This window comes from Nomia melanderi, chromosome 9 (genome assembly GCF_051020985.1).
Source record: "Nomia melanderi isolate GNS246 chromosome 9, iyNomMela1, whole genome shotgun sequence".
Taxonomy (NCBI): Eukaryota; Metazoa; Arthropoda; class Insecta; order Hymenoptera; family Halictidae; genus Nomia; species Nomia melanderi.
The window spans coordinates 11,626,183-11,643,039 of NC_135007.1; the positions used below are offsets into that span (position 1 = coordinate 11,626,183).

The window sequence follows — 16,857 nt, forward strand, 5'->3', positions numbered from 1 at the left end:
AATTATATTGTTTCCGGGAACTGGGAGGGGGAGTTGCAGACTGGCCGAGGGAAATTGGAAGAAAGGCGTCGTGGAGAAGTGGTAGACAGCGATGGAGAACTGTGAGCGAGTTGGAGAGAGATTGTATTGTGGAATTATTAAAGTATAGATGTGGAATTCATGTTACGTTGCGTTTGAAGCGATGTGATTTTAGGTTGGCATAATTTCTAGGCTGAAGGCTGAGATATATTATGTTTGCGTTGAACTGGAGAGGATTGAAGATCTCACGCGAAGGCTTGGAGATCAGGTTTGTCGACAACTGTTTACTGTTTCTAGGTGCAGTAATAATAAATGAACATGTATGAGATCAGTTTTCTGAGTCCCTTAAATCACAAACAAGAATTAGAGGAAGTTAATCGCAGGATCGCTGCGATTCTACGGTGTCGCCAGCAATCTCGTTACGATCCTGCGCAGTTGACATGGCGTGACGAAGATGTCACGTCATTTGCCAAACCGCAGAGCCAACGTAACAATGGTCACTGCATGATCGCAACGGTTCACAAGGATGATAAATATGTGTTTCTTTTTATTTAATTGTGTATGTTGTGTAAGATGAAATTTGGTCTATACATGTGTTCGTAAAATCACCAGCAAGATCACAGCAGAATCATGTGGCCCATATTGTATCATTCAGTTCTTCTCTATAATACCAGGCATCATGCGCTATGACCTTTTCCTCTGAGTAAGTACTCTCCAAACTTCCTGCACTCGTTTCCTCCACCCTGTATATAAACACGCAGAAAAATGTACGAAAATAGGAAGAAGAGGACCTTGTATTACTCGTTTAGCAGGAACAACTGAATCAGCTTAGGCAAACGTTTGCGCTCATTCCGTCAGAATTCTCTTTCTCCCTCCGAGTCTCCTCCTCTTTCTCTCGTGCTCCCCCACTTTTTCGTTAGCACGCTGACCCCTTTTCACCTGGAAAGCTTTTCATTTGACGTTCTACAATTTTAATCCCTATTTTTCCGGGTCCCTTCTCCCCGGCCCGGGGAATTGTTGCGGCGCAACGAGGGGGTCAAGTGACGTCGGCGAGTCTTTCCGATGATCACGGGTACAAAAGTAAGTAGCGGCCGGAATGCCTGGCTAATCGCGATAAAGGGTGACGCCCGAATTGGCGAATCCGCGCGCGTACCGCCCTTTGTTCGCCTATTGCGCGTCGCCGTCGTTCCGCGTCTGACGTTACAAGGATTTTCCGTGCTCGTGACAGCGGATTTTCTTCGGATGTAATTGCAACGGAACGCGACAATTGCTCGACACACGCTTCACTTTGAAAACCGGCCGTTATTGAGCGACCGTTCGTCCGTGCGCCGGTAACTTTAATTTTCTCGCGCTCCATTGTGAAAATTGCTCGAAAGCGGGGCTCGCTGATGCGAAGCGATTTCTACTCGCGACTGCTATTCGTTTATGGCGGCAATCTCAGCCGGATAAGCTGTAAACATTGCTCGCGTATCGCGTGTACAAATTGATTTCACTTGTAATTAGGTGGAGGATTATTGGGCGAAATGAAATTTCCTTGGTGCAGTCTGTGAAACTCGAGCGAAATCGAAGATCGAATATCTACGTTAATGATTTCAATATGTAAACACGAATATAATATTGAATCCTGTGATTCCCGCGTCTTTCGCCTGCGAAGTATCAATTACATTCGTTTCTCCCTCTTTAACCGTCGAATTATTTATCGATTCCCCTATCATAACGCTTCAGTGTCTCACGAAGTTTTTAAATCTGCTTCAACTAGTCAAACTTCTATTTTTTTCTTCGGAGACGCCGCCACGCCGGCAATCAATTTTCCATCTGCCCACCTCTCCTCTCCTTAAGAAAAGTATTTTTCATCAGTCCTGAAGATTTTAGCGTCTTCCGGCGCAAGGTTCATTTATTACGGTCCTCGGAGGGTACTTAACGTCATGATGGTAATTCTGCCGAGCTTCGAAACGATCTTATTTTGTCACAATTTTTCGTGAACCTTTCTATCGCGACTATCACGCCGCGATTAAAAGGTCGGCTTTTTAATTAAAACGCGGGAAAACGGGGACAGGGGGCCGGAGGGGGAGGCGGCGGTATAAACGCGTCACGAAAATTTCACGGAAGCTTGTTAGCAACCGAAGGAAAAACCAGTGACCGTGTAAAGAAGCGAAAGTTCGCGATAATAGAGGTCGACCCGCTAATATTAAAATGGAAACGAAATTCGACGATTCAAATTATGACGTTTCCTAACGAGCAAAGTTTTCTTCGAAACATCGTAGAAATGAAATCACACTGACACGAACTTTCGCCGAATGAAATTATAACTGCGCCCATTCCTACGCGCCGAGTTTCCTTAATTATATCGCGAATTATAGTTAGAGCCAGTTACAAAACATCACCGCCCTAAGGTTACGCGTGCTTATTTAGTGACAAACGGAATATTACGATGATCATGGACTAACTTCCGTATTAAACAATTTGCTCGCTTCCGAGGAGACACCGTGAGCAAGCAAGGAAGCGATGTACACAGTGGCACGTTAATGAGAACAACCGGACAGAACCTGATTCCGTACACCGGAATAAATCTCTGAAAGGAGACTCGAATTTCCACGCATGATGTTTCGGCAAAAATGAATTTAATTATTCTGTGAACTTAATAAAAATGAATGTAAATACTTGTAACGTCCGGCCATTCACAATGCTTTCTACTTACGAACGAACATTTCTTCGTGGTACCATAAGGTTTTTGTTAATCAATTTATATTTACCAAGCCCTATTAACGTATGTATAGAAATATTAATGTAAGTCGTACAGAATTGCATAAAAATATTCAAACCTACTTCGAATGGCAATTTTCTCGAAAATAAAGCTCGATTTAAGTATCGCTGCAAGTAGGAGCGGATAATAACCATCAGACGCATGTAAAGTGACACTAAAGAGCTGAAATATATTTTCAAGTTTAATATTCTCGAAAGGCGAGCCTCGCGCGAGAGAATTTTATTGTACGTCACTCTTCATCATTCACTCCTCGAGGTTTCTCGCGACACGGATGGAGGAACACGACACGTACGATCGGCGGAGTTTAATTTCCTCGCTGTGGGAACAAAATAAAATGGCAGTTTCTGCGTCGACGCTTCCCTCCCTCCGGAGGGAGAAAGTTTTCTAGCCTGCTACGAAGTTAACGGAAGAAACTTGCCGGTAGAATGATAAATATGGAAATAAGGCGACCCTGTCGCTGACGATGGGCGCTCGGCAGAAATAAAAATGCTAACTTCCCAGGGAAAATGCAGCGTCGAGATCGGAGCCAGTTTACACGGCTAATTAGACGCAATTAATTCGACGCTCGCGACTCTGAATCAGTTCAAACTGTTTATCCTCTGATTCCGCGTTTACCGTGGATACTGCGATACACTGTCCTTTTAAAGTTCCACTTCGAATTAGAAATTTCAATCTCGTCTCATCGTCGCGATAACTCTCACAAATTCAACACAATGAATCACACAGAATTATAAATTCTATCCCATAAACTAACAGACATTGTTCTGCAAGAAACAAACATTTAAATAAAATCTTTCCCCACTGCTACACTCGATAAATAAAAATCACCACGAACCTCTATTACATTCCAATTAATTCAATTATCCTAAACATTCATATAATTCTTACATATTCCAAATGCGCAAAGATCCACAGCCTAATCAAGTACGAGATCCCAGAAGACAGCTACGAAACGCAGTACATCACGCAAAATTATAAATTCCATTCCATGAACTAACAAATATAAACTAACGAGCATTGCTCTGTAAGAAGCAAAGATTTAAATAAAATCTTTCCTCACTGCTACACTCGATGAATAAAAATCACCACGAACCTCTATTAGATTCCAATTAATTCAATTATCCTAGACATTCATATAATTCTTACATATTCCAAATGCGCAAAGATCCACAGCCTAATCAAGTACGAGATCCCAGAAGGTAGTCGCGAAATGTGGTTCGGCGGCGGGCGCACAAACGGGCCACAAATTAACAGCAATGAAATCGAAGGAATTTCCGGGGTTAAGGTAACATCGACATCATTATTGTCGACACCGCGCCGGGCAAGGTCGGTCCCCGGGTAGCCTGGAATTTTCATTCCGTCGTAGATTGCACGGGAACCTCCGGGGCGACCGCATACGCGGCAGAGGCTGCAGACGTTCGCGCTAGATGATGCACAGATATTGCCTATCCAGCCGTTCCGAGAGGGTCGTGTTGCGGTCTGCGCAAGAATAGGAACGAAGAGTAACAACCGCTCTCGCTCGCCGGTTAAACGGCGGATTTTAAATCGGGACAACTCGCGTAAGCAGCAACGATATCCCGTCGTTCCCATTTTTTTTGTTCTCCCCCGGCCGTTTGCCCTCGGCGGGCTAGGTTCAATTCCGCGAATGAAATTTGTTGTATCGGCGCGCGGGCCGGATCGAGAGGTAAATAATTTTAATCGATCCCGGATCAGCCGCAGAACTCGATACGATAATTGGCAGTATTTGGTTTTACGCCAATTGGATCCGGCGTACCCGACTGGCTCCGACCGCGACGCGATTCGTGGATTACATGATTCAAACTTGACCGGGTCTGTTTTTGCCGGCTGATATTGAATACATCGATATTAGGGAACTTCGCGGGGGAATGTGTGTTAGACATTTTTCAATAAAATTTCATTTATAGCTTGAAGAGGCTGTTGGTGTATTTATAGTAATCAATTTATATATATGTGTTGTTGATTACTTTTATAGTATAAAAACATTGAGAGTGTAGCTGAGTAAATTGGACTGTGCTTTTTGAGAGGAACGGACGAACAAGTAGAACTTTTCAAATAAGAGGTATGAGGTATAACGATTTACACGCCCCTTTGGTCTAATTAGTTTGACCACTGCATTACATTTTTACCTTTGTCTCGGCTCTCGAGCGAAGTCAGATTACGCTTTCGACGAGAACAAACGTCGAGCTTCGGTTGAGTAACCAACAGAAGTTCTTGGCGGAAGTAATGAGAAATTCAGTTTCGTAATGAAGTCCTGTTGGCAGGAGTTACAATTAATCTAAATCAATCTCGGATTAAATGGAAAATTTTATTCTCCTGTTAAAGACAGTTCCTATGATACTCCATTGTCTTAACTTAAATACACGTCGCGTTCTCGTTAGAATATTATACAGTCGTTCCCGTCAAATTGAAATGTTTTATTCAATGAAAGATCCATCCGAAAATTTCGCGTCACGTTGTGTAACGGGCTGACTATTTCGCGGATGAAATAATCGATCCTGTGAATTGCTTACGTGTACAATGTGATGAGTATATAGGGAGGGCGTCTTATTGTCCTGTATACCCGGGGAAAATTGGAAATTCCTCGGAATAAATGCTGAAATGACCGGGTCACCGTGTTTTGTAGTATTGGCAAGTAATAGGATTTCAAGCCGATTTCAATTGATTCCGATGCATCGCGGCAGTCGATCGCACTCCCGATAACCAGACGACTGTCCCCGGTCCCGAGGAAATTGGTGTAATTCGGTGGAGGTCCATTCCACGGCCCCGCGTTATCATCAGTTTCCGGTGAACTCCCTGCAGGAATGACAACTCGATAATCCGATATGGATTTCTTCGTGCGTGTTACAAGGAGGATCGGCCGTATTAAAAAAATAACGAGAAGGAAACCCGACGGTTGTATTGTTTCCGGACCGCGGCGTGTCTGGCTTATCACGTCCCGGCTCTTCGATCGATCAACGTGCACGCTGCGGATGGTTAAATCTCTGGGAACTAGGTTGCCTTTAACCTAATCTATCGAGAGGAGATCCGAAACGATTTCATAGAATTATAAATCATCCATTTTTCGAATGTATAACGTTCGTATAACAGTTTACTTCGTTGTTTCATATCAACGTTTGAATAAACGAATAATTATAAATTGAGGTTATTATCTGTATCACTGAAATATATTAATAATTTACGGTATTACTTTTCATACATTTCGATGTCATTACTGGGTTTATGCACTATTATAATTTCCCTGTAATTTCGATGAAATTTCCCTGGCATTTGGGGCGGCGTTAAATTCTGATAGACACTGGAAGTTCCACTTTAAAGTATCCCCGGGGCATAAAGGGCCAAGTACTTCCGTAATTTAATCTTTGCCTGTGATCAATATACTCTTCGCGAGCTCTCGACTAGCTCTCCCAATAAATCGTTATTTACGAACAATTACAGTAAAAGTCCAAAGTGATTTATAGAAAGTAATATTCGACGTTGTAAATTCAAAGGAAATCTGCGAAATTGCTCCTGCGAGTATCCAAGAGTGAGCTACTTAACAACAAACTAATCTAGAAACGAAGATACCGAAAATTGATATCCGAAGTTCAAAGTTTCCCGGGAATTTCAAAGGGAGATGAGCTTTAACTTCGGTTATCTCGTTGCCAAGTGTTGCCGAACCTCCGCGAGGCTGGGCTCCGCGATTTCCAGGGCACGTAAGATCATGCATCTCGTATTTCCGGATGGTAATGTACAACATGCAGAGCGCTTCTTCCAGTTATTCACGTTAAACTTGCGGAATATCGAGTAAAAAGAGGTCGGAGAGGCGTGGCAGCGGCATCCGGCGAATGCCGCTCGAATGCGAAAGGTTTCGGATTCCGTCTCGAACAAATCGCACGAAGTTGCCCCGATACGATCGAAGATTTTGCGCGCGTCATGTTTCTCGGAGGGCTGACATGCGGGGATTGAACCGAAAGCCCCGCGGAACACGCGGGCTTTTAGTTCGAGCGCGGTACACGCACTGGCAGCATTCAGCGGTAGGAACAACGAACCTGTTTACAGAATACTTAACGGAACTCCCCGCACGGTAACGAATGTAATCCGATAAGTAGTTGCCCGAAATTATCGGCGAGTCCATTTAGGAACGCGTTATTAATATTTCGAGAGTCTCGCGTTGCCACTTTTCATTAGATTACTTTGAAATATGGAATGACTTGTTCTTTGCTCAAGTGCGTTAGATTTAAGAGGATGATGTCTTTTTAAAATTCATTCTCCGTACCTTGATATTTATGAGGGGATTTTAGAAAGTTAGGAAACTGGTTGTAGAACTACGCCATTAAAATTGATTTGATACTGAAATATTGAACGTGATAACTCGTTGCTGTATGGTAGGTTGATGATATGAAGTTGAAGAACTCTCCTAGCTGCCAGGAAATTGGTATGTTATATAATATAGACATAATGTCGGAGAAATATAATTCGAATTAGTAGATATCCATTGAAAATGATTATCATTCTATTAAATTAATTGGCTACACGAAGATGAATTGTTTGAATGAACAGATAATATAATGTATTATAGTGTATAGCTATCATCTCCATAAAGATCTCCTATTTGGCTGATCAATAACTGGCCGAAGCGATTCGAATAATGCACGATTCCAAGGAAACTGGCCAATGCCGGAAAGTCTGTGATTAGTCATAGAAACAGAAATGCTTTAATGGGAACGAGCCAGCTTAGAAGGCAGAACCTCGGAGGACCGTAACAGCGTGCTTGCTAGCCTATTTTAGCTACCTTCTGATCGGTTTTCCCTGAATGATTACCAGAACGTCATCATTAGCGCATCTTCTAACGTTGCAATGAGTTAATATTCTCCGATGGTATTCAGCTTCTGTGTCGGATCGTCATTTGGTTGAAGGTGCGCTCGTACTATTAGATCGTACTTCAGATCCGTTCGAACACGTACCATTTCAGTTCAAGCAAAGAGTCTTGAGGGTAATAAGATAGAACCGTTCATACATAGCATTTCGTATCCGTTCAAACACGTTGCGCTTCCAACATCCAACGGTCAGTTGATGACGTTGACGGAACGTGCCTGAACGGCGACTGTCGAGTGTCGGGACATGCTATTGGGAAATCATTTGATGGTTAGACTCAGATATGCGATATAATTGGTCAGTTTTCATCTTCATCTCTTTCTTAATATTTAATTAGCATTCGTCTATCGGTTACACCTTACCAAGCGAAACTATAAACATAAACAAAACTAAAACTAAAGAATCGAGAGAAACTCAAATGCAAAAGACTTATTAGCAAATACTCAAAGACTTAAGTTATATTATTATTTAATTTCTCACGCGACTAAACATTTTAATTCGACATCAGTCTTCTTCTCACAACTGTCTTCAAGCAATTTGGAAGCTCCGGTTATCAATGATCACCGTTCTGTTCAACGTGTCAGAGGTTAAGCTCGAAAAGCCTTTCTCGATGAGAGCAAGCTGGAAAGCAGCATGGCGCTTTTTATTTTAATCGAAACGTTTCCGTGTTTAATAGTATTAAGAAGACTTCTGTCTAAGTTGAAACGTAACAAAAATGAACTGAATTAATTGAAATATTAACTGGAACTTGAAACTAACTTTGAATTGGATGGGTAACATAAATGTACCCTTACGAGGAGGATCTGTCCTCGCTGTCGGCGGACTGTTCTCCATGGTACGTTCCTGTCAACTTCAAGGGAGATGGATCGTCGATCGTCGTCGAATCACGTCCAGGAAAAATACTCGGTGAAAATAGAGCAGTAACCCCGCCCCCGCCCCCCGTACACGCTCTTTCTTCGCAACTCCATGTTTTCGAGCTAACCTTAACGTTCTCCTCGAGGGTATTTACCCCTTGACTACGTTCGATCGAAGTGACCCTCTCGTACGGACGTGCACGTTCTTATGTACCCTTCTATCGGAGCCTGATTTCTTTTATTCAGTTTCCCCGGCGAATGGAGTACAATTTTCGGAAAATGGGAACGTACTTCGAAGGTGCGCCGGTTCTATTTGTCCGACGTCGGAATGCTTGATATTCGGACAGTGTGCGGGGCGCTATTTTGGTTTCGGGCGAAAGTTCTTCGTTTTAGATCGTCGCGGAGGATGGTTCAATATAAAAAGGTAAAGTTAAGGGAACAGAGTTTTTTTATGTGACACTTCATTTTGGAGGTAATCTCGTTTGAAAGTGTGAGCGTGATAAAGTGAAAACAACCGACGCGTTAACTTTATTCATTATTTTTGCTTCTGGATACCAGTGCAAGAAGGATTTCGAATCGATTATATTGGGAACAATGTCTCGTACGAGACAATTTCGTTGATTTACTTCGATTCACTTTTTGATGCAAAGTCATCCTTTCAGTCCGTTCAAGGAAATACTTCTGGATCACTAACTTTAAAGAGTTCGGAACGGACTCCTATCATTTCTCCGATGTACATGCACATACATGGAAAAAGATAAAACGATAGCCCGTGATTCAATTGGAGCAATCCAGGAATGATACAATGCACAATAGGTAGCTGATGGCGAGTCGTTAAATTGGTGACGCGGTTGAAACTGTCGATTGCGCGGAAACGTCGGTTTAAAGTAATGGGAAAGGTTCGTTGTTGACCGTTCCGATAGCTGATTTCGTCTGTGGCGTAGTCTGTTTCTGTTTATTGAGCAATCACGATAGTTCGTTTCATTTATAATTCACCTTCCCTTATTGCTCGTGTAAATGATTGCGTCATAAATCGACGGGGACCTGATTTCATCAAGTTCCTATTGCTGTCGCAATAGAAAAAGTATGTAATATTCAGATTAATTTCTTCAATTGAATTATCTTACCATATTCAATGTTCTATATTCGCTGTAAATTTTTCTATGAAAGTGATCAGACAATTAAGGACATTTAATTCGATCTACATAATTGCGAATCAGGACAATCCCTTTGTGCGGACTGGTCAAACGTGCTGGCTAGTTTGAGTCAAAGCCTAATCCATTGGCGCTGTCTGAACCACAGTCAAACCCAAAGATGGTGTTGGATTCCGAATAGGCAGCATATGTGCGTCGGTAGCTCTAGAGAGGTAAATAATCGGTCGATCTGCTGGTCTAGCCATCAAGGCCAAGATACCGCAGATCTTTGCGGGCAAACAGCATGGGTATACGTTCCCTCAAATCATGGAACAGGATGTTGCTTTGAAATTTCAATCTTTCGTGCGCACAACGTTCTCAATTCATTAACGAGCAACCATTAATGCCAAAAGTGGCGTTCGATCGTTGTCCGATACTCTAAACGCTACGATTGAATAGAACACAAATCGTGGGTTAAAACATCTCCAACGGAATTAGCAAATAAATTCTAATCAGATAAATTGATCGCATTCGAGAATTAACTCGTGCAAACTAAAACGGACTGAATTGAATGTCTCCCAACTACGCGATGTAGATTGCACAGTTACCAAACTCCTGATCGAAAAAGTAAGATCCCATTTAACTCCCGTCTCTGCGAATCGTTACAGAAAAACTGTAATTTCCAGCAATATCTCGGGTCCATACGTTACGGGCAAACGAAAAACGCTACTTTCCCCTTCCATTCTTAACGGAAATGGGTGTTCCTTCGAAAGTATATCGCCGATAGTACAGCCACGTTGCCAACCGAGTATAACTCAGAGGCGTTCTCCGTTGGCCGACAAAAAGCGCGCGGTGTATTGGTTTCTTGTCGACCGAATACCGCGGAGAAATTATAAAAGTAACCGTAGAAACGGATGATACCGATAATATACGGTTTTCCGCGGCGCGACGAGGAATTTTCGCCGTGTCTCTCCGTGCCCGGCGCGCAGTAACTTTCCCGGCAATGAAAGATGGCCCGGCTCCCAGAAACTGAAGTGATCACGAGACGCCTGGGAAATCACGAAAACAATTCGCACCCTGGAGAGGAAAACAGATCGCCCCTGAAGCACCGAACGCTTTGTTTCGGTTTGTCATTCCGAGATAAGTTGTGACGCGGATTGTCACCGCTCTACGTGCTGCCAGACACTGTTTTCGCCATTAACGAATGCTCTCGAACCTGCTTCTCGTGTTCGGGAATCATTCGTGGAATTTAGGAGCATTGGCTCTCGTGTTCGCGCAAATTGAAACTGTTTCCACTCGTATGGAGTGAATGATAAATGTACCGACACTTTGTTCTTCGTTATCGTTTTATTTGGTTATTTAGTATGAAATTTGTATGCCTTATTTAGAAGTTTAGCGGTAAAATGGTTTTTAGATACGTGAAGTATGGGAAAATATGAAATGAGCGATTGAAGCAATCGCAACGATCCATGCGATCGAATAAATTTTCATCTAAGCTTTCATCGAAGAAATTTCATAGTGGATTGAAGAAGGTTTTTATTGGTTGTATATTAGGCGAAGATTACTCTCCTAAGACGACGAATGCGCCGAATATTATGGGACACTTTTAAGAACGTAAACGAAACGTAGGATGCATTTAATGATTTTCTTTTACAGATCCATTTCGCAACAGATTCTGCCGAGTTTCCATGAGATATATTAAACGAGTAACGCAACAGAAGAATTCTGTGAAAGTCTGCGTTAGACTACGCTTATCGAACGAGCAAATGTGACTGAAATTCTAAATAAAAGTTCAAAGGATAATCAAATGTTGTCTTTCAATTTGAATCAGTCGATCGAGGCATTCTTCACGATATCAACGAAACGCGTACGGACAACTGTCGAAAACCGCGGCAAGTATAGCCCAACGTAATCAAAAAATGCTCAAAACGCGTAAAGCAAAATCAAAGACGTACTGAGGAGTTTTTCTAACGTTTCGATGAATTTACACGATTGAACGATGCTGCAATATTAGTGTCGATCGAATTCTCCACGTCGAAAAAAAATATATTCTAAATCGTCGAGTCCTAAATGAAATAAAGGATCAATACTTTAAGAAAGAACCGAACGGATCTATTTAAATTAGGTTTCCCGAAGCTAATTCGAGGACAAGGAGACCGGAATACAAACGAAATCTTGCTTGCGGCCGATTCGTATCGACGAGTATTTACGGACGGGCCGGTGAACGAGAAGAAAAACAGAAACACGTCCCTCCCTCGTGATGTAGCTCACACCGTGCCGAAAAGAAACATACACAAACGAAAAGAACAGTATTACAGCGAGGCTAAGATTATATTGCTAGTTTTCTCATTTAGATTTACAACAGATAGAATAACGAAACGAAAAAAGTATCAAACAACTCAACAAAACTAACGTAAGGTTTCTAAATACACATGTATTCCAATTTACTCGACCGGAAACAGGAAATGCAAAACGTCTGCTCGAAGACACAAAGCTGGAGCAAACGTTCAAAAACTTCGCATGAAATTGTTCGATGAATACACGAAACGCTAACGCGTCAAACGAAAATGATTCTGCAAGAACATTTGAAGAACTAGCATTTAAAGGATTAAAATACGAGAAAGTATTTTAAAATACCAAAAGAACCATTAATAATTCAAACTTTCGGAAAGGAGATTCTAAAGAATTTCCTTCAAAATTCAACGGAGAAGATCGCGAGGAAACATATTCGAAAGGAATTCATTGAAATAGATGTAACAGCGAAGCGTAGTGTGAACGACACCAATATCGACGTTTACATGCCTCTAGCCACCGTGGTGGAACCCTCGAGGCGTAAAAACGCCACCGGAACCGATCGCGTCCGAGCGAGTGTCTAGATTTCCGACCGGAGAGTTGCCCGATAAGTCGTCACGGTGTGCGGATTGGGGCGAATCCTCGGCTACATCGGCGGACGACCGTCGGTGGGGGCCGCCAGCATGTCGCAGTCCGGATCGGGAGGCGCGAACGACAGTCAGGAGCAGAGCCAGCCGGGCCAGACGATGGAGAACCAACAGACAACGTGTCAAAACGGGCGAGCCGAGCCGCCGGCCGATAAGGCCAAACAAGACTTGTCGAACGGCTTCGAGAACCGAACGATAGAGTATGAGCAGAATCCGGGAACAGAGCATAATCACGATCAAAAGCAGCAACAAAGCCAACAGACGCCTCAGTATCCAACCATCAGGAAACAATCGGTGGTGGGCGTGCCAGAAGACAGACACCCCCCAACTGGCCAGCTTCCTCCTCAACAGTACAACCAGGAGAAACCTGGGATAGAAAGAACGCAACACGTCTCTCAGACCAGCACCCAAACGCTGCCGGTACAAGCGCAGCCACAGTTCGTGCCGGATTACGATCAGACCCAATACACGCAGATACGAAGTCAATTCGATGTCAGGCCACAGCTGTACTCGCAGCAGGCACAGTACGCAGAAAGAGCCGGCTACGTGACCAGGGACGTCACTTTTAGGGACCCGGCGTTGTACCAAGGCGGCGCGACGAATCCGGTATTCACGGGCCAAGGTCAGTACGTGACCGTGCAACACGGATCGCAGATACCCTCGCAATCAGCCAGCCCCCAGCCACCGTATTATTCAGGGGTTGTAGTGCCCCAGCCATCTAGCTACCAGTTCGGCACCCAGCCTCAATATTCCTATAGCCAATATCCTCAAACGGTGATGAACGTCATACCCTACGCAACTCACGCCGGTATTTATCCTAGTCAACAGTTTGGGCAGCAATCGCCGAACCCTCAGAGATTCTCGCAGGAGCTGGGTCAGTACCAGACACAACCTATCATTCAGCCAATCGCTCAGAACGTGGCTCATGGCATAGTGATTGCTACCACCGAGCGGCCTAGTCGTGGACCCAAACCTATGGTGCCGCCTAGAGGTAACTCTAAGATCACACACGACATTGGTCACAGGAAGTCAGCGAGCGTGGACGTAGCCGGTACCCTAAAGCCCAAGTACGATCATAGTCAGAATCCTCAGCAGGAGCAGATTCACCGTAGCGACGGGGCGATTATAGTGCAGGGGGCACCGATTCTTCAAGACGGTCAGGATAGGAGATACCTGACAACCATTAATAAGACGCCCAGGACAAGACAGGACGGCTTGTACGTGGACGCGAACGGGGATCCACCCGGGCGGGAAAAAATGTGCGATACGGTGACGCCGGATTGCGGTCTCTATGTGGGCAGGACAGAGCACAGGAAATCTATTTCCGTGGACGTAACGTCGAGCTTCCAGCGGCGTAACGACACGATTACTTTCACGTTTCCTGGCGATGCTGGGCAGGAGTTATTGATGCCGGGTAGAAAAGCCGGTGCCATGCAGGAGCCGAAACGAATCGAAGCCAATCAAGTGTACCCGCCTGATCAAAGGCGATTGGAGACGAGCTTGAGAGTATCACCGATGGCTTTTGATGCAAGGCAGGAGAATAGGAAGAGCATGGGCGCCGAGAGAAAGCCGGAATGGGGTAACGTGAGCCCTAATCAAAGAGTGGCGATGCCTCAAGAAAACAGGCGATCCGATTACTTCGACGAGCACAGACGCTCGCCGATGACCATAGAGGGAAAGAGGATGGAGGATGTGAGGAGGTCGCCCATGCCGTTCATGCCAATCCGAGAGGCCTCCGCGGATCGTGCCAGTCAAAAAAGCCCGTCGTTCGTTAATCAGAACTTCGAGAAGACTAGACAGGAGCTGGCGATATGGGCTGAGCAAAGGCAAAGGCAGGAACACGAGAAGAACATAATACAGAGCCAGCTGATGTCTACTAGCCCTAGGTCCCGGAACCAGTCCGAGGAGAGAAGAGATCCCAGACAGATGCACTCGGTAGATGATCGTAAAGAAGGTAGGATGACTCAGTCAGCCTTCCAACCGCTGCCCAATATCAGCCAAAGTACCATCATGGAGCAACGTCGCCACCTGCGTCACGTAAGCGCGGATCTAACGAAGCACATGGAGCTGTCTAGGAAGGAGTTCGATGATCAGCCTATCAGCGGTTCGGTAGCCAATCTAGGGCCAGCTGTGAGCACCGCTGCGTCACAGAGGGCTAGTCCAAATATATGCCACCAGTACCCAGCACTTAGCGAGGCAAAGCTGGACGCTAAAACAGTGTTAACGGTGGTGACGGACTTCGGCGAGCCGAGTTTGAGCAAGCCGATCGATCAGGTGGACCACATAATACACAGCCATCGCAAGAGTTACACAGCCGCTAGCAATCTGTTGACCCACAGCAAAAGCCAGACGGAGAACCTTCAAACTCAGCTGGACTCGCAAAGCGATAAATCGGATTCGGCCCAGGCGCACCAGCAACAGATGCAGAACCAGCACAGTTTGGATTTGATTAGCGAGAAGCTAAGCCAGTTCGAGAGGCAGCAGAGCGATCTCCAGGCGAAGCTACACTGCCTACAAAATCAAAATCAGATTTTGGACAAAGTGGCACAGTTTCAGCATCAGCAGAGTGACCTGCAGGCCAGACTGCACAGCCTGCAGGCGCAAAACCAGCTGTGCGACAAGTTGCAAAGATCCACGGACTTTCAGCAATACATGATCGGCAATGAGATCCATCCGATTCAGTCGAACTCCCTGGCGAACCATCAAGACCAGGCCGACAAAGCCGGCGCGCTGCAGAGCCAGCATCCTCCGCACACCCATCATCAAACGTTATTGACCGCGGCCTACTCGCAGAACTCTAATCATCAATCCTGCCAATCGTCTGTCCGCGAGAAGCTGTCACCCAGGCTTCAACACGACACCAGCGACCCGAATTCTATTCAGATACCGAGCATGTCGCAGATGCCGCTGCCATGTCTGCCGCAATTCGAGCGGGCTGACGCGTCGCGCGGCTCGTTCTCGCAGTTCCATCGGCTTCAATGTCAGATCGACGGCCACGAGGCCGTGCCGACGCCACCTGCCGCTCCCACCGTCACCTTCGCGGGCACGCTGAAGAAAGTGGCGCCGGAAAAACCGCCCAGGACGTCGCTGATCGTTCAGTCCCCGGAGTCAGAGGTAAGCGGGCAAACGATCGCACCGTGTTATATGCATGCTTGTGTTGCATGACGTAGCGGCATGCGACATTGTTATTTATGAATGTTGTATGAATACCGTCTTGCGGTGGTTTCAAGAAATATGGATCAATATACATTATTGAAGAATTCTAGTGTTAATTAGATATTAAGCAGTTACCATGAGAAAGAATTATCACTTAACACGAAACAGTGCAGTAACAGAGATATTAGGTTTCTCAACGAAAATATCAAGCGCAACAGCACGTATTATATTAAATACGGTTACACTTAGTAGATATATCAATTCATAAATAGAAAAAGTAATTCTGGACATCAAAATGTAATCACATTGTTTCACAGATTTCACGAAACTCGTTTCATTTTGAGCTGAATCCGGGAAGTACAGCTAACCGTGGAACAAAGTGCAAGATCAGCAATGAGAAATACTCGAGCGGTTAAAGCTTACTTTTCTCTTGCACAATAATTCTTTACGAAATAAAGATCCCGGGATCTTGGCCGAGAAATGCATGAAAGGATCCATCCACGTTTTCCAGACTGGTTGGCGGAGGGGCGGAGGCAGAGGGGCGGGTTTGCCGAGAAAGGATAGCGGATAGAGATCTCTGCTTTGCAGTTTTTGCCGTGGCATCGAAGTGGAATGAACTCGTTAGATATCAGACTCGATGTTGTCTTTGAAAACTTCGTTACTACGGGGCTGGCGAAAGACAGTGAGTGGGTTTCTCCTCTCCTTTATCCTGTCGCTCACTCGGTCGTTCGCCGTACTTCGCTTGCCAGTCTGTACTTTTAGAGCGCTCGCTAATCGATCGATGGTAGACCAATGAAAAATGATTAAAAAATGTCTTCCTTCGACGTAAGCTGAATTCTTCCACACGATTCTGTCGTTCAAAAATTTCGGATATTTTACAAAGAAATCTCTCTAAGGAAAGTGTATTAAATTCTCGTTAATTGGAAAGGCTGAATTTTGTTCAATATTTAGAAGTAACGGTTATACTCCAGAAGAACCTGTTTTCTAGAAAAATAATGTCCGACAATTCCGTATTTTCTGTCAGACGTTCTACATCAACGTTGCAGGCATGTCGTTTCACTCCTATGATTGTCCTTTTCGTCTGGACAACTTCGTTCACCCTATAAATACATTCGTAT

The 16,857-nt window shown here is 44.6% G+C and overlaps 1 protein-coding gene across 1 annotated transcript in view; it reads left to right on the forward strand.

The window, feature by feature from the left end:
* Positions 1–11,685: 11,685 nt before the first annotated feature.
* Positions 11,686–16,857, forward strand: part of LOC116432825 (uncharacterized) — a 474,592-nt gene continuing 469,420 nt past the window's right edge. Inside the window, exon 1 of the mRNA XM_031990240.2 lies at positions 11,686–15,697. Coding sequence (XP_031846100.1) covers positions 12,620–15,697 — 3,078 coding nt within the window. The 5' untranslated portion in view covers positions 11,686–12,619. The remainder of the gene's footprint in view (positions 15,698–16,857) is intronic.